Source organism: Acomys minous (assembly GCF_964271855.1).
Source record: "Acomys minous genome assembly, chromosome: 13".
Classification (NCBI taxonomy): Eukaryota; Metazoa; Chordata; class Mammalia; order Rodentia; family Muridae; genus Acomys; species Acomys minous.
Genome location: NC_140495.1, coordinates 101,483,059 through 101,501,568, shown reverse-complemented (window position 1 = coordinate 101,501,568; position 18,510 = coordinate 101,483,059). Strand labels below are relative to the sequence as shown.

The window sequence follows — 18,510 nt, the reverse complement described above, 5'->3', positions numbered from 1 at the left end:
TGGCTTTGATTTAGGAGTTACAAAGCAGAAATGCATATCAGGCTGAGAAGCATACCTAGTCCCGTCGGGTTCCCATAACGATGCCATCCACTTGATGGCTTATTCGTGGACAACCAAAACTTACTTCCTCGCCATTTTGGACACTGGAAGTCCACTGGGGACCATGTCTACTAAGGTTCCGCGTCCTGCTTAAGCTTCCTGCTTCGTCCTCACATGGCAGAAAGAATAAGGGGGCTGCCTGGCTCTCTGAGGTCTCTTTTAAGAGGGCACTTATCTCAGTCACAAGGGTTCCATCCTTATTACGTAATGCCGTTCATCACCTGGGAATCAGAATGGGCTGGGATACATATATATACCTCAGCGGTGTAGCAGTTGCTCAGTATACTGGGGACTTAAGGGATGCTCTGCACTACAAAAAAAAGAGAAAGGAGGATGGGAGGGAAGAGAGGGAATGGGAAGCGAGGAGAGGAAGGAACCTCTTTCCCTGGAAATCTGTAAAATAAGAGAAGACGAATGACGCCTCGGAGTGGCTCACGCCTTCAAATCTTCCTGAAAGCCTTGACCAGATGTTTCCATGGTAGCAACAGGTTTACAGCAAGCACTGTTTTCCTACCAAACTAAAAAGATTTGCAGGGAGGGCCTACTCTGGTCAGGCAACCGATCAAGGTGCCTTATACCCCAGGAGTCACCCTGTGTCGTGTGTGACTAACAGCGCCACTCAGCTCCTTCACAAATGCCTTGACCTTAGCCAGGTTATATCCTAGGCGTCTGTGCAGGCCTCACTCACCCTCAACAGTACATAATTATGATAACGATCTCGCTATAGCCACTTCACGAGGATGGTCCAAGGGCCCGTGAAACTGCCTCCAAAGAAATCGTATTTATTTTGTAAATAGCATCTGAGTCTCCCAGCTCCAGCACAGGCAGGCTCTGTGCTGGATAAGCTGCTCTTCCCTTGGGGGCCAGAAGCTCTCAGGGCACAGCAGCAAGAGCCAGAATCCAAGACACTAGATTAGCAGGACTCAAGAGAGCTCTAGAGCTGAGCAGGGGAGGTTCAACAGTCAGTCGGCAGAGAAGAAAAACATAACAGCCAGGTCGTCTCCAAGGCTGAAGCAGTTTCACTCCTAAAGGAACCCGCATCGTTAGACCCCAGAAAATCCACTACTTATTAGATAGGATTAAGGGGGGGTTGGCCAGCACAGAAGGGTCTAAGCAAACCAAAACCTTAAAGATGGAGCCGCATGGCTGGAGAGATGGCTCAGGGGGTCAAGGGCACTTGCTGTTCTACCAGAGAACTAAGGTTCAACTCTCGGCCCATACATACATGGTAGCTCACAATAATATGCAACTCCAGTTACGGGGGACCTGATGTCTTCTTCTAGCCTCTGCGGGCTCCAGCATGCATGTGATATACACACACATATAAAGGCAAAATACACTAACACTTAAAAATTAAAAATAAAGAAAGAAAGAAATAAAAAAGACGGAGCCTCATTTCACTTTTGTCACACTCATGGTGCCTGAGACACAGAAAGACCGGACAAGCTCTACGTGAGGATCCCAAGTACGGCACATCCCATAGGACAGAGAAGTAGGGCATGTTCTGCCTTTGTCTTAAGGTTCTTGTCTCCTTAAAAAAGGAAGCCAGTCAGACTCAGGATTAACAGGACATAAGGGCTAACCCACAGTTTAAGAAAGACGCGCGCAGAAAAACGCGTCGGTATCATGAAGGGTTTGGGGTTTTTCTTGGTTGGTTTTAAAAGGGGGTACAGCCATCCACGTAGGTCCATGTAGGTGGTTAAAAAAAAAAGTTTTTCACTAAATTCACAAGAAAAGCAAGAGAATTTCTCAGAGGACACTTCCAGGTATGTACCCGATGTTCAATAAATACCCTTGAGTTTCTGGATCGGGAGAGGGCGGCTGGCTGCCTTGGGAGACGTGTAAATTGAGATAAACAGAGCCGTGTGGAAAAGGCTGTGCTAATAACGATTTCAGGGGGCTGGGGGAGAGGGTACGTTAACGCTTTGCCCGCATGAAGGCTTCATTCACTCCCCAGCACCTACACAAAGGAGCGAGCATAGGCGACACAGGCTTCCAGTCCCAGTGCTGGGGTGGCAGGGACAGGAGGAGGCATGGGGTGAGGACCCAGTGAAAAGTTATAACGAAATTACTGTTACTGCTTCTCAAAGTAAAAGTAATAATTCTAAGGACAGATATAGATCAGCGGGAAAGCACTGTCCAGGCCAGGCTACCTAGTTAAGACTCTGTCTCAAAAACAAAGAAACAGGTACAAAGACAGAAGGAGAAGGAAAAGGAAAAAGAAAACTAAGCCAGGAGCGGTGGGACACTTCTGTAGTCTCAGCACTCAGGGAGGGAGAGGCAGCCTTATCTTTTGTGAGTTCGAGGTCAGGCTGGTCTACAGTGGGAGTTCAGGATGGGCAAGACTACACAAAGAAACCCTGTCTCAAAAAAACAAAAAAACAAAAAACAAAAACAAAAACAAAAACAAAAAGGAAGAAAAGGAAACTATAGCTCAGCAGACAGGACCCCCAACAATGACCTGTCTGGTCAACAACTTACTAAGTGACCAGAGATGTGGGGCTCATGAAGCATTCGCTTGTGGCTTTCCTTGGCTCGGTGATAGCTCATACCAACCACCCGTCGCCTGATACTACACAGAGCTTTATTTACTTTTTCCTGACGGCTGATCTTGAACTTGCTAGGTAGTCAAAGATGATCTTGAGTTTCTAGCCCTGCTACCTCTATCTACTTCCTGAGCACGGACATCACAGGCATGCCTGGTTTCTGTGATAACGGGGATTGAGCCCACGTCCTTCTACACAGTAGGCAAGCACTCTACCAACTGAACTGATCCCCAGGCCTGCACACTTACTCGAATTCATCCTATAACTGCTATTGGAAACCAGTCTGCGCACCATTTCTCTTTGCTATGACAAATTTCCTCTGTGGACTTGAACCCTGCACCTCACAAATTCTGTATGAAGTCCTGACCCTCAGTTCCTCAGGCTTTTTAAAAAAAACTAGCGAATTGACTGTTCTCCAGGGTCTAGTCCTCATCCTAAATCAAGGAAAGCTATTTTTCCAACAGCCAGACAGATGCCATTACAGAAAACCATAACCAATCAAAATACAGATGTGTGTCCCTCGGTCCCAACTGCTACGTCCGCGACACATTCCTGCATCTAAGGTTCAGGGAGCTACAGGGTCAAGGAGTCTGCTGTGAGACTGTGTCTCCTAGAAACATCAGAAGCTACACCCACAGAGTCTCACCAACATGGCTGCCAAAACAAGAGCCTAACAAGGTCAGCAACATATAGACAATGTTATAATGTGGATGGGCCTGGGGGTGGGGGGACCAGAGGTCTCAACCTTAGACGAATAACGACAGGCAAGTAAGGAATGCCGAGAGCATGAGAAATAGTCTTCCCCAGGAAAGAGCACACCAACGGCTTATCTCATACCAAACGGTCAGCCCTGAAAACATGCATGCATGTAACATCATGCAAAATAAGCAGGTTGTATGTATTTAGGAACACACACACACACACACACACACACACACACACACAAGAAAAAGACCACAAGTGTGAACGAGCATATGATGGGAGGGAGGGGATAGGGAAAATGATGTCATTATATTATAATCTCAAAAGCTTAAAAAAGATTTAGTAAACTATGGGGTCATTTCAGCAGTCTGCTGTCTTTCTAAGAAAGATAAGTTCAGCCGTCCAGAGTTGCCAGAAAGAAAACACCACTGAAAGGCATTTAAAAGGTCTCCGGGCGTGGCAGCTCACGAGGCCAGCCTGGTCTACAAAGCGAGTCTGGGACAGCCAAGGCTACACAGAGAAAACCCTGTCTTGAAAAGCCACCAAAAAGAGGACCCAGAGGTTCCTAGAAACCTACAAGAAGAACATTATGACGGGTGGATTTGGGCCCAGGGGTCCTGCTCAAACTATGGCACCAGCCAAGGACAATATGTACAGTAAACTTCAAACCCAGAACCAGATCTAACCAATGGACAGAGCAGTCTCCACAGTTGAGTGGTGAGTGGAGAGTGGGGTCTGACTTTCATACGAACTCGGGTGCACCATATTTGACCACGTCCCCTCGATGGGGAGGCCTGGTGCCCCTCAGAGGATGGAGAGCAGGCTACCAAGAAGAGACTTGATACCCTATGAGCATATACAGGGGGAGGAGGTCCCCCTCAGTCACAGTCATAGGGGAGGGGAGTAAGGGGGTAAGCAGGAGGGAGGGAGGAATGGGAGGATACAAGGGATGAGGGATGGGATAACAATTGAGATGTAATATGAATGAATTAATAAAAAAATGGTATTAAAAAAAAGAAAATCCACAAAAAAAGAAAGAAAGAAAAAGAAAGAAAGAAAAGGTAGCAACCAACTGCAGGGAGACAGGCCTTGGAGGGAATTCTTTGAGCACCTTATTCACATCAGCCTCCAGCAGTGTGAGAAAATACATTTTGTTGTTTTGTCTACCCCAGCCTGGGGTATTTTGTTATGTAACAGCATTAGCTGACTGCCGATTAACACACTGAACCACTGTGGGTGGGAGAGCCAGGGGAAACAGGAAAACCACCAGCAACAGGTGTTTTCCTAAAGAAAACACACCTGTGACAGGGCCTGCGGCTAGGGAGTGAAGGGTGAGAATGCTGCCCCAGGGAATTTTTAAAGCCATACTTAAATTAGGTGCACTAGACACTGGACAAATAGTATAGGATTCCATTTACGTAAGATACCCGGGATAAGCAAATCCCCAGAGACAAAAGGTAGAATCCTGGCTGCCAGGAGCTGGAGGTAAGGAGAATAAAGTGTTGTTTAAATGGATACAGTTTCTGTTAGAAGGAGAAACAGGTGGAAAGAGAGGACTGGAGGTCAGGGCTAGAACCCGTGCTTAGCAATGGCCTCCTCCATCAGTCTCAGACCCACCCACCCCCCCAAAAAAAAGTATTGTAGGTGACTGCTGGTGATGGTTGTACGATAAGCCCCTGGACAGATCTGCTCGGCCACAGAGTTGTTTACCTTGCTCACACAATATCCTGGGTTTGATTTCTGATTAACTTCTCAGAGATTGAAACTGCACATTTTATTATGTGTATTTTACCCTAAAAATGATAAACAGGTTACAATAACCTACTCCAACTAAAATGAGTACGTTTTCCAAAGAAAAGCACATCTCCTTGAAGCCATTGGATTTGAGCAGGATGAGGAACTCCCGGGGCTTTAATTAACGCACTATTCACCTTTAAGCCTTCAGACAAAAACACCACCTTAGCCAAATCTTGAACCTGCTACTTAACAAGCGGAGGACACTTCCCATACACCTACTGGTTCACTCTGAACACAGCCCTCTCAACCCACAGGAGGAAGCTGCAGGCTGGGCCCAGCACTGCTAGATCTAGTAGGTTCAGCAGACGCCTGGCTGCCAGGACTCCTCGTCCTAGTGGAGGCTGCAGTCACACACACAGACCTCCCTAGCCATAGGACTCTCAGCCAATGAGGAGACGTGGCTCCTAAAGCCAAAGGCAAAAGATTAATCAGAGATTCACAGGGCAGGCCTGTTCCCCCATCCCAAGCAACTCAACAGCCCTCTCTGCTCCTTTAATGAAGAGTTTCAGAATACTTCATTCTGTTTGTTCCCCAAACCTCAGCCTGCCAGAGGCAGCGAGTGCTTATAAAATATTATAGTCTTTTTACCTGTTGGATCACCCTAACTCTACCTCTGCTCAAAGGAAGCCTGCACTCCATCCGGAGGCAGTCATGGGCTTTGGTCTAAACAGGCCAGGACTGAGCCAACAAAAGTCCTCTGTGACCGCTAATGGTCCAGTTACCCACTCAAACCAGTTAGTTACCTTCCGGTCAATCACCCAAGAAAAAAGACAACAAGGGGTCACTCTGGCACCAATACAAGAGCCCAAAGGGTAAGGGTCAGTGCTCAACAGAAAGATGACAACACACTGAGAGCCATGGAGAAACACAGGAACTGAGAAGCAGCTTGGAAAGAGAGCACAGGCTTAGCATGAAAACCCCTGGGCCGGAGCCCCAGAAAAACCAAAACCAAACCATCCCACACCCCCACAAGGGGCACACCTATAATAGGTTACAGGGAGGGAAGGGGTAGATGTTTGAATTATATACCCTTCAGATCTAAAGAAGGGAAGGGTCTTGCATGGTGAGGTGCATCAATAGTACAAGCTTGAGCTCAGGGGTTTAGGACCAGCCTGGACAACATAGTAAGACCTTAAATCAATCAATCAATCAACCTCTCTCTCTCTCTCTCTCTCTCTCTCTCTCTCTCTCTCTCTCTCTCTCTCTCTCTCTGTGTGTGTGTGTGTGTATGTGTGTGTGTGTGTGTGTGATGTTTTAAATCATATAAAGACAGACAGACAGAATGAGGAGTTCAGGGCCAGCCTGGGCAACACAGTAAGACATGCAATCTCACACATATAATATTATATATATGAATGAGGAGTTCAGAGCCAGATATATTATCAAATATAGATAAGTAGAGAGATGAACAACTTGAGTCCGTGCTATAAAGTGGGTAAAAACCAAGGACATTATACTTAAGAGAAACAAGCCAGTCGTGGAAAAGACAAACAGCGTGTGACTGTGCCAGTGTGAGTCACCTAGAGCCTTCAACTTCATAGAAAGGCAAGTGGGGTTGTCATGTAGTGGGTGCAGAATGCACTGTCTCTCTACCAGGGACAGAGTTTCCGTGGTAATGACAGGTGCACAATGGGAACGTACTCGGTGCTGCGGAACTGCATACTTAAAAACGGTCAGAACAGACTAAGAAGGTAAATATTTTGTGTTTGTCACTTTAAATTTTTCTTTCTTTTTTTTTTTTTCTGGTGGTGCATGCCTATCTTACTCCAGCACCTGAGAAGGCAAAAGCAGGCAGACGGCTGAGCTGGAGGCCCAGCCTGGTCTTCACTGCCGGTCAGGGCTACACAGGGAGACCCTGTGTCAAGCTAACAGAGAGTCCAGCTATGGGCACATGGTTTCCCTTAGCTCATTAGCCCACTTCTATTCTCGGTCTTGCTTTCCCTTTGATAAACGCTTTCTATTTCTATTTCTTTAAAAAAAAAAAAAGATTAAAAAATTTTTTTTGAGATAAGCTCTATGTAACTCTGGTTGGCCTCAAACTCACAATCCTACTTCAGATCCCCTAAATGAAAGGGTACATTTTCTATCATGTGTATCCTTTTAGTTAAAACAAATCTATAATCCGAGCAGAGAAATAGAGGAGGATAAGGAGTTCAAAGCCAGCCTAGGCTATACCGTGAGACCCTGTCTTTTGTTGTTGTTGTTGTTGTTGTTGTTGTTGTTGTTGTTTGAGTCAGGGTTTCTCTTGTAGCCCTGGCTGTCCTGGAACTCTCTTTGTACACCAGGCTGGCCTCGAACTCACAGAGATCTGCCTGCCTCTGCCTCCTGAGTGCCAACAGTACCAGCCAGCAACTTGGAAGATGACTGCTTGAGCTCAGGAGTTTAGGGCCAAGCCTGGACATTAAAGGCGTATGCCACCAAGCGTCTTCGCTAATACACCAAGAAAGCGGTGCGTGTCCCCATCTCTCTTCCCTCTAAGCATGGATATACCCAGCATCCCCAGGAGGCAAAGGCCACCTCTCCTCCTCTGTAGCCTACACAGGACCATGGGAAGGGTTCTGCATACAGAAGGGCCCATGGCTGTCTGTTTTCACCCTCATAGGTGTGAAGGCACAAGGGACCCCAAACACCCCCCTCCCCGTTATAATCTTCAGGTGGAGGCACCAGGAAGAACAGGGCCTGGTACCACAAGGCAGGGCGTGTGACGTTTCAGCTTTTGCTACCTCTTGGTAGCCGCCTTATCTGTCGGTGGGCAGCCCGGCACCAGGTGATGGAAAAGCTCACGAGAGGTCCTGCGTGAAGGAAGGACCTTGTCATGGCCGGCAGCACAGAGCACTGGGTGATGATGGTTCCAGCTCCCTCCTTTATCATCCCTTGAAACTCACCCAAAGGGACTTGAGGGTTACAAGAGCTGGGCCACGGTGCCCGCCACGACAGGACATTAACGTGCCCTCCCTCCACCCCCATATATGCATACACTGTAATTTTCCGTGTTGTTCCTTTTAGGCCAGTAGGTCCCAGAGCATCACTACGTAGCCCTAACAGAGGCGGACGGCTGAGCAGCGGCAGGGACTCTATTCCCTCCCATACGAGACAGACAAATCCTCAGCACACAGTTTAAACGTTTGGGCTAAAACAGCTGGGCGAGTCTGAGCCAAAAAGAACTAAACGCACACAGTGTACAACAATAAGAGATAGCCCTAATATAGATCATGCACTGTGGGTGATAATGACATGTCTATGTCAGTTTCTGAATGGTCACAAATGTACCCCCCTTTAATGGAGGATGCTGGCAACACTGGAAGTGGGTTTGGAGGCACAGGGCATATGAGCAATCTCTATACCACCTATTCATTTTTGCTGTAAACCTTGAAGCATGATGAAAATGTTAACTGGTACAAAATGGTCCAAGAAATAATGTAAGCCCTGCTTACGAGCGCTCTCACTTGCTGTCTGTTTCTTGTGGTACTGGAGAAGAACCGAGAGTTTCACATCACTAAGCCACACCTCAGCCCTTGGCTCTTTTAGCTCGCGTTGTTCCATCTTAATTATTAAAAGGGTCTAAGGACACTTTGCACGTTGGAACACGCTTTTAATCCCAACACTCAGGAAGAGGAGACAGGTGGATCTTTGTGATTTGAGAGGCTAACCTGGTCTACAAAGCCAGGGCAGCCAGGGCAACATAGTAAGACCCTGGCTCAAAAGTACATAGAAAGAGAGAGAGGGAGAGAGAGGTAAGAGAGAGGGAGGCGTTTTTGAGGGAGACAGATGTGGTGCACGCCTGTAACCTCTGCACTTGGGAGGCAGGAGTTCACCTGTAAACTGGAGGCCAGCACTGGTCCACATAACAAGTTTTAGGCTGGATGGAGCTTCAAGGGGAGGAGACCCTATCTCAAAAAGACACAACAGAATGCTTCAGGGGGAAAAAAAAATGTAAGAGAGAATGTGGGGCTTTGGGATAGTGGAAGAAAGATCCAGAAAGTTCTAAAATAGGAAATTAACTTCGAAGCCATTTCCCATAATCCTCTGAGGCCCCCACTTCCTTCTCAATCCTACTTTTACCTGCTCTGACTTACACTGGGTCTGATTTTTTATGTGGAGGGCAATACGGCCATCTCCATACCTGGGCCATTTCCTAGGTGTAGGAAAGGCTAGGCTCACCTTTCTGGAAACTCAGAGTTCCCTAGCACCAAGAGAATAGGTCTCCATGAATGCCTTTCATGTTCTTCATTATTAACAATGACCCCAATCACCACAGCTCCAAAGGCCAGCTCAAGGGAGTTCACCTCGCCACACACAGCTGCCTGGACATGGCTGGTGACCAGTAATTACTGGGCAATCCTCCAGGCCTGGAAGGAGCTGTTTGATATGCCTTACAGAACAAACTTCTGAGTCCTGTAGGGGTCATTCCTTCATCCGAGACACTGAACGCAGCTGGACCAGGGTACAGGCAGGTGGGTCCAGCCTCACACCGCCACCACCACCACCGGCAAGCGAGATGGAAGATCAGCGAGTGGGGAGGTACCTAAGCAGGACAGAATGCTGAGCACAAAAAGGCAGCTTAATAGAGCCAAAAATAGCCTCACTTTTTCAAGAGGATTCTGACAAATGAGGCACGTGCAAATCCATCAGCAGAGGGGGAAAAAAAATCACTGAAGCAAAAGACCAGATCAGCCCAACAGAGGCAAAGGCTCCCAGAGACTCCTGACAGCTGTACACCCCCAAATCTATGCCTGCGGGCACCCCTCCCACCTTACTCCAACTGAAAATTCTGCCTGGACCTCAACATCAAAACCTAGTCCCACTAACTCCACATATCCAACCCGTGCCTGTGGGCCAGCAAAGAAGTTACTGTTTCATCTTCTGGCTGGTGACAGAGGATGGATTAGAAGCCTGTTTGAGTGCTCATCCTTAGGAAAACCAAGGAGGCACCCTGGAGGACCCAGAAAAGAAGGTGGCCTGGAGATGTAACTCAGTGGTGGAAGCATGCCCCAAGTGTGTAAGGCGCTGGGTTTGAATCCCCGCGGCACAAAAAGGACAAGAATGACAGACAAAAACCAGTGGCAGCGGACTGAGGAGTCTACGGGTGAGTAAGGATGGGCGAAACCTATCCAAGCCAAACACATTTAGGAAGATGAGGAGTTAGCACCACATAGAATCTTCAACTTTTTGCTTTTCACTGGTCTCCCGCCTCAGAGCTCCCCTTAACTTTCTTCTACTCCCTGCCCTCACCTGCTCTCACTTGCTCTGAGGAGTTAGCACCACATAGAATCTTCAACTTTTTGCTTTTCACTGGTCTCCCGCCTCAGAGCTCCCCTTAACTTTCTTCTACTCCCTGCCCTCACCTGCTCTCACTTGCTCACAAGCGAGTCGGACACATCTAAGACCTCGAAGCAGCTTGCGACTCTTGGGTTCCCGGGTCGTGTCACATAACCACTCCAAGACCAGAACACACCCAGGAGGCAGGTTCTGGAGAACCCGCACTGAACACCCCACTCAAAGGAGATGCTCTTAGGTGGCCGATCAAGATGACGCTGAGTTTACTGTCCCGGTACCTCCGCAAAACCCACCTGCACTAGATTTATAACCAAGAGAGCAAGCCACCAGCCATTCCCCTATGTTCCCCCGCCCCCATCCCATTTGCCTTCAGGAGGAAGGGGGTGGAGTTAGCTCAGGCGCAGGGCCAAAGAGGCACAAAAGCACTTGAAAATCACGCCAAAAAGTACCGATTTCTCCCATGCCAACCTAGTTAAAGAGTCCAAAAGAGGTCCAAGTACGCCCACACAGGCACTCACCTGCTTCCCCCGGAAAGGTGCTGTCCCCGTCACTGGGCCAGATCTGCCCTGTCTTGCGGACACCGACGATGGTAGCCTCAGACACCACAACCTGGCACTGCCGGTGCCGTTTCTGGCACTGTGGCGTCGGGGGGCTGCTGCTGTCAAAGGACTGCTGCGAATTCTGCGAGGGTGAGCGGCTCTTGTCCCGGAACATACGGTAGGTGGTGGGGCTCGGTGACACGCGGCTGGACTGGCCAGAGGAAAAGTCCTCCTCGCTGGAGGTGAGGTTCTCATTGGAGCTGCAGTCCGGGGTGTAACCACCTCCGCTGTCCTCAAAACTCCGGGGGGAGTAAGACCTGCGGGGCCAGGTGAGGCGCTTCTCCTGCTCCGAAGTGCTCTGGCTTCGCAGGAGCGGGCCTTTGCCCTCCCCTTCCACCATCATACCTCCGACGTAGATGCTCTGGTAGGGTTGGTACTCCAGGGGCGGCCAAGGGGGCCTGTTGCCGCCGTTGGCATGGATTAGGTTGTCCTTCAGAAAGCGGGGATTCAACTCGGCATCCTCATAGTCACCGTCCAGGCCGCAGCTGCTCTCGGAGGAGCGTCCGCGGTAATGGGGTCTGGGTGCTTCCCCCAGGCCCTGCCCGGCGCTCTGCTGGGACTTTTTGCGCTCCATTTGCATGGCCTGGCTGCCCAGAGAACTGATTCGGTCGGACACCTCTTTGTCGTTTACCTTCACCAGGCCGCGCTCGTGATGGAACTCGACGTTCACGTAGAAGGGCTTCTCAGCGTCCGCAGAGCCGGGCTGAGCAGGTCCCTTGCGGATCTTCTCGAAGTTGGACCTGAGCGCCGCCACGCTGGTGGGGGGCCCTCGGTCGTCCCGCTCTGCCGGAGCAGCAGCAGCAGCCGCCGCCGGCCTGCGGGCGGACGCCGGCCGTGCCTTACCCGGTGACCCCTCTCCGTCCGGCCGTGCCTCCGACTCCTCGACGGGCGCCGGGTCTGCGCCGTCGGCGGGTGCGGGCGGCTGGCGCGAGCCGGACGCTCGGGGCTCGGCGGCGCCGTCCGGGGGCTGCGCTGCGCGACGGAAACCCCAGCGCTGCCGATCGTAGCTCTTCTTCTCCTTGGCCAGCAGCGTCTGCAGGTAGATCATACGGAAACGCTCCTGGTTCACCTCCTGCTCCAAGCGCCTAATGGAGGCCTTGCAGCGCTCCAGCTCCTGCTCGATGTCACCCACCGAGCGCAGCTCCATGCGCGGCGGCTCCGAGTCCGGGAACTGCGCCCTCCACGCTTCGGCGAAGCCCACGGAGTCCACCATGGCGCGGCCGGCTCACCTGCGCCGCGGAGCCGCGAGCCGGAGCCCGCCTCAGCGGCGGCACGCCGTTCTCACCGGGCCCGGCCCGGGGCACCCGGCGGCTCCCATGGCCCCGCAGCGGCGGCGGCGGCGGTGAACAATGCCCGCCCCCCGGGGCCGCAGGTGAGGTGGGAGGCTCGGCGGCGGCGGTGCGGCGGGGGGCGCGCGCGGGCGGGGGGGAAGGGCGCGGGGTTGCGCACGCCGCTATTGTGTGCGGGGTTCCGCGGCGCGCGCGCGCGGCGGCGGGAGCCGGTCTTTGCAAAGCAGGGCTGCCCCGGGCCCAGGCTCGCCGCCCCGCGGGCTCCTCACCTCCGGTTCCCGCCCCGCCCCGTAGCCCCGTAGCTCCGCCGCCCCGCAGCCTTGCTGGCTGGCGCTGCGATCAGCCGGACCAGCCCTCACCACACTCCCGCCCCGGCCCGCACTCAACGCTGCAGGAAGGGGAGGACCGGGGGGCGGTGGCCGCGGAGCGGCTGACGGGGGCCGGGCGCGCCTCTTAAAGGGACCGCGCCGCGAGTGGAGCACTGAGTCCTTGATACAGACCAGGACTGCAGCTAAGCAGTCTAATCCCACTCTGGACCGCCACGGGGGCGCCCCAGACCGGGTGATTCCGAGCGCTTCCTCCACTGCCTAGGCTCTGGCTAGTTTTTCACACCTAGAACAGAAGTATCTCCTTCCTCATTTGTGCACAGCCGGGACCCCGTCCAACTTCGGTGCTGGCAGCACCAGAGAACACCCAGCAGGGCCCAAAACGACTGAGAAATCAACCAGGGCAGGTCATCCAATGAGTCAGCCAGAGCCAGGCTGGGTCACTCATGCCAGCAGCCCATTTGTGTCAGCCAGCAAGCCTCTGATGTTGGAGAACTGAGGTGGGTGACGACACCACACAGTTGTCCTTTACAGTGAGTGATAAATGGGGCTTTCTCTCCCTCAGCACATTCATTGCTTCCCCCTTCCTGAGTCCTGACCTCCAGAGGCCGGTGTAGTATTTTCGGGGTCCCTTTCTTTCTCTGAAGGGATCACACAGCTCTTAGCTACAGCTGAGTGGAAGTTAGGAAATCTTTAACGGTTCCCAAGGAAGCTTAGGGATCTGAGGCAGGCGGCAGCTAAGCGCTCTGTAGGGAGTCTCCTGAATACAAAATGAAATCCGGGCCAGCCTGCTGCGTGAGCTGAAAGGAAACTAAACTGAAGAACAGCTTGAGTTCTGACCACTCTTCCCTCTCCGTGCCTCAGTTTCTGGAGCATTGAGGGAAACAAACAAACAAACAAACAAACAAGCCTGCCTCCACAAGCTGTGATTTCCTTGGCTGTAAACAGTTATCACATGCTTTTCTAGAGAAATAGAAATAGACCAGGACCAGCAGCCAAGATGAACAAGGTCTTCCCGACTTAGACCGGGTGGGCTCCGTGATTCTCTTCCCCTCCCTGGAACTCATCTTCGTCCTCTTGTGTCGGACGTTGTCAGCACCCATGTAGGATTTGGTGTTGACTTTGGTAGTGCAGCAAGCTTTGGAGCCCAGCGACTTAGGAACTCTGAGCGCTGTGCAGCTCGCTGCTGCCCTCTGTAGATCGCTTTAATTTGTTTCCTCATTTTCCCCCGCCTATCTCACCTCTCTGGCCTAGCAGAGCAGTAAAACAACGCAGTTGCTGAGAAGAAATGGTTTTGCTGGTGACCTGACTTTGGGGTCAGTGAAACAAACAAACAAACAAACAAACAAACAAAAAAGGGCAGGCATCCTAGAACACGGTAGTGAACGAGGTTTTCTTCTTCAGTAGACTCACCTTTAAAATGAATATTAAAAGAGCCTGCTCCTCGCTGGGGGCGTGGCTCAAGGGTAGGGGTCCTATTTGGCAAGACAAGCCCGTGGATCAATCCCCAACACTACCAAAAAAAAAAAAAAAGAAAAAAGAAAAAGAAAAAGAAAAAAAGAAAAGGAAAGAGAAAAAAAGGAAGAGGAGAGGAAGAGGAAGAGGAGGAGAAAGACAGAGAGGAGGAGGAGGGGGGGAAAAAGAAGTCATGACCTCAAAGGGTCACAATCAATACTAGCTGATTGATTGCTGCCTGTACTGCTCTGATGGAGGCATTCAATAAGTAGGCCAGGCAAAATGAGAAGGACTCAAGCCTCTGGAACTCTGTGTCCTGGCCACCCCAATAAAGAATCTTCCAAAGACAAAATTCTTTTTTCCCTTGCTGATTGAGTCCTTCCTTTGGTTTCCAGTAGGCTCCCATTAATGTGTGGGACAGCGAGGAGTATTTTGATGGAGGAGGGTGGCGCCATCCATTAATATGGTAGCTCTTGGCTCACAGACCTCAATTCAGTTATATTTTAAATATTTTTGTATGTTTTTTTGGTGGGTGGGATGCTAGGAGTTTGAACCCAGGACATTGTTACATGCTAGGCAACCTCTCTTCCACTGAAGTACACTCCTGCTCCGTATACTTTAAATATTTCCTATTTACTCAGCCATTCGTTTATTTTGAGATGAGAGCCTATACTTCTGGACTTTAAGCGATCCACTTCTCGCTTCGGCCTCCTGAGCAGCTGGGACTATGTTTAGGCACCAGCCTACTAGCCTTTAATATTTTATAAATAAATAAATTTGCTTTTAAAACTCAGAAACTGTTTATTGGACTTTGCAAACTCTGTTCTCTTGATGCAGTGAATTGCTTGTTGAGCGAGGGACACACCCAGAGAGTGGCTTGCTTCCCCCATCAGACAGCCTTTTCTGGCCCCAAGGATATTTCTGTATCCTCAGGACCTCCCCGGGAGGAACATTAACACAAAGCTTCTGGTCCTTTTCTGTTCAGAGCATCTCCCTCCCTCGCTTCCTCTCTTTCTTTTCCTATGGAGCTTTCTCATCATCTGTCCTTCTCTCTCTCGGAGGACAGAGTAAGCAGAGACAGAGAGTCTGTCCCTGCTAGATCCTAACTCGGCAAGCTTTCAGACTGTTATTCAGCAAGCAGTGGTCAAATTGGGATATATGCATGGCCCAGAAGCAGCACAGCTGGAGGAGGTGGGGGTGGGGTGGGGGAGAGACAGAGGCAGAGACTGAGAGAGAAGGCAGGCAGAGTTGAGTCAGTAGCGAATGAGGCAAAAGTTGGGGAAAGACTAGCCCTGGACAGGTGACAACTGGGCAGTGGGCTGGCGCTACAGCAGGACAGACAGACAACAAGAAAGAGGCTTCAGGGATGTAGCTGTTGGAGGAACAACTAAGTCAGGAGATGAAGTCGGTGTGGGGAGCAGGAGGTGAGATAGTAGGTGGGCCAGCACCTTCTAGACGCGGAAGAGATTTAGGCTTCATTTAAAAGGCCAGTAAAGCCATCGGGCAGGTCTGAGCCTGCCTGGTCCAGAAGTTCCCACCATTTGCAATTCATGTTCTATTATCTGTGTACCTTCCTCCTTCGCCGTGTGAATCCCAGGCACTAAGATGTGGCTTCATCTTACTGAAGTACAGAATGTTTCATTGAAGGTTAATGAATATGTGTTTAAGTGCTCCTGGCAGATCAGGCCTGCGAGGTCAGTCCATGCAATAAACAAAGGGGGACTTGCTTGGTATTTTTTTTGGCTGGGAAAGTTGGACAGTGTGGTAGTAAAAATAGGTCTGTAGCAGCTGTCCACATAGGTAGGAGAAGTTGTTGACTTAGACTAGGTTGAGAGCAAGGTGAGCAGAGCAGGAGAGAGGGTTAGTTTGCAGGGTCGTTCTAGGAGTGGAGCTCATAGGATTTGCAAGATGGGTTAGGTATGGGCATTGAGAGGAGGACCACTCATGGGTTCAGAGAAAGATCCCGATTGTAAGGCCAGGCAGGGATGCCTGTGTGAGGCTTCAGGTAGGCACTGCCCATCCGTGGTATCAAATAGGTATGCCCCCACCATGCTTGGTCTATTTGGTGCTAGAGATTAAACCCAGGCAGGCAGGCAAGCAGGCAGAGTTCAGTGGTAGACAGCTTGCTAGCATGTACAAGGCCCTAGAACAGTGGCTCTCAGCCTGTGAGTTGCAACCCCTTTTGAGTCAATTTGTAACAATGAAAATACATCCTGCACATCAGATGTTGACATTACAACTCACAACAGTAGCAAAATTACAGTTATGAAGTAGCAATGAAAGCATCCTATGGTGGTGGTTGTGGGGGTCGCTGCAACATGAGGAACTGGTTTAAAGGGTCACGGCCTTAAGAAGGATTGAGAACCACTGCCCTAGAGTGAACTTTCAGTACAATGACGAGAAAAAGAAAACTTGGCCCCCTTTTTTGCTCCTTCTCTACCCAGTCACCACCCCTATCTCCACGCCTGCTGGAGGCTGGAGGAAGCCTCTCTTTTAAGTGGGATGTGACTGTGTTATCCATCTGTTACCCGTTGTCATCTTGAGGGAGAGAGAGACAACAGCATCAGCTCTCTAGCTCTGTTTGTTCATGCTGCGCTGAACAGTGCTCGGCTGGTGGACCTCCTCCAAGCTTACAAAGCCCTGGCCTATAGTAGGCAGCGGGCATCTCGGTAGGGTAGCTTTGCCAAATAGGCAGTGGGTTGTCTTTGGAGTTGCTGGCCCGGGTTCCCAACGACTGAGCAGGGCTCTCATTTGAAGCAGCTCCGCCCACCTACTGCAGGATCAATTATTGATGAAGCTTCTGAAGCTATGCCTCTGTAATCTCCTGTTGTCTGAAGCCTTTACTGAGAGAGGAAGGGCAGGGTGCACTGAACCTATTAGTGAGGGGGATGGCCAGTAAGGTGGTCCGGTGGTCCGCTTTCAGTCATCAGGAACCTATAGGTCCGGGTGCCTCCCCTGGTAATGGAAGAAGCCCTAGGTCTGCTTTGCCTCCCAGATCCAGGACTTTATTATGTATTCCAGAAGGATAGGGGTAGGCACGTTGAGTGAGAAGCCGGCCCACAGCAGCCTAGGAAGCTGCGTCCATCTGGCGCACAGACTCAGGTAGCTGGTGGCTCTGAATGCCACTGATGCATTGGCCTATGGGGGAAAAGAACAAGAAGGAGTTGCACATGCGCTGGATGGGGACAGTGTGATGGCTGCCCATCGACTTCTCTCGGGGAAAGGTCTAACATATGGGATGTGACATGTGAGGCCACAGCAGATGGCAGAGGAGCCACGGGAGCCTCTGGAGGGACCCCTGGAATCTCTGGAGGGGCCTGTCTTTGGGGGCAGTATCTGAAGGCAGCCCAGGGCCATCTTGATACAGTTCTTGTTCACAAAAGCAAGGGCTACCTCTAAGCTGGGTAACTCTTCTGAAAATTCCCAGCCCCAGCTCTCATGCCTCCCCTGTTGCCATGTTCTTTTTTGTTTGGTTTGGTTTGGTTTGGTTTTTTGAGACAGGGTCTCTCTGTGTAGCCTTGGCTGTCCTGGACTCGCTTTGTAGGCCAGGCTGGCCTTGAACTCACAGTGATCCACCTGCCTCTGCCTCCTGAGTGCTGGGATTAAAGGCGTGCGCCACCAGGCCTGGCTCATGTTGCCATGTTCTTTGTGGTCTACTCTCCACCCAGAATTCCTTGTCACCATGCTGCTGCCTCACAGGGCCTAGAGCTATGTGTGGACAGAGCTGTTTCTTGTCCCCAGCCTGCACTTTTTGTAGGGTCACATCCTATGGTGAGTGTCATGTGGATTTGGGGATTAATAACTGCAAGAAGCAGGCTGTAGAAACTCCTGAATATTCAGTGATGCTCCGTGCCTGTAACCCCAGCACTTGGGAGGCAGAGAGGAGAGGGAAGTTTAGTTTGAGGCTGGCCTAGATAACACAGTGGATCTGTCTGTCTGTCTGTCTGTCTGTCTGTCTGTCTGTCTGTGTCTCTCACCCCACCTCCCACATAACTATATAAATGTAACCAGTCCTATCTACCTCTCTGTTCAGCTCTCTAGATGTTAGGTTATGTATGTTAGGTGACCATGGTTTTTCTGGCTTAAGACATCCTGGGTTCTTCTAGAAAATGAAGCTTATCTGGGAATGGCCTCTGTCCCCTAGACTATAGCATTGTGGCTGGATTCCTGTGGCCTCCTCGAGGCCACTGAGGTTCATAACAGAGTCAGGAAGGTAGAGGCAAGCAACCAGGACCCAAGTGGCCGAGCATGAAGTACCTGTTCTGGTCACTGTGGAGCCTGACTCACTATGGCCACATGACTGGTGGGGGGAATTGTGCAACACCATGCAGATACAGGAAACAGCCTAGGCAGGGGTGGGTGAGGTGTCATTCAAATAAATCCCCTTTCAGGTCTTGGGTGAGAGTCTGCTCTAAACACT

General features: G+C 50.7%; 1 protein-coding gene across 1 annotated transcript in view; it reads right to left on the bottom strand.

Moving 5' to 3' along the window:
• BCR (BCR activator of RhoGEF and GTPase) overlaps window positions 1-14,863 on the bottom strand; it is a 130,677-nt gene extending 115,814 nt beyond the window's left edge. The window contains exon 1 of the mRNA XM_084754694.1: window positions 10,940-14,863. Within this exon, the coding sequence (XP_084610820.1) occupies window positions 10,940-12,233 (1,294 nt within the window). The 5' untranslated portion in view covers window positions 12,234-14,863. The remainder of the gene's footprint in view (window positions 1-10,939) is intronic.
• Window positions 14,864-18,510: the final 3,647 nt, after the last annotated feature.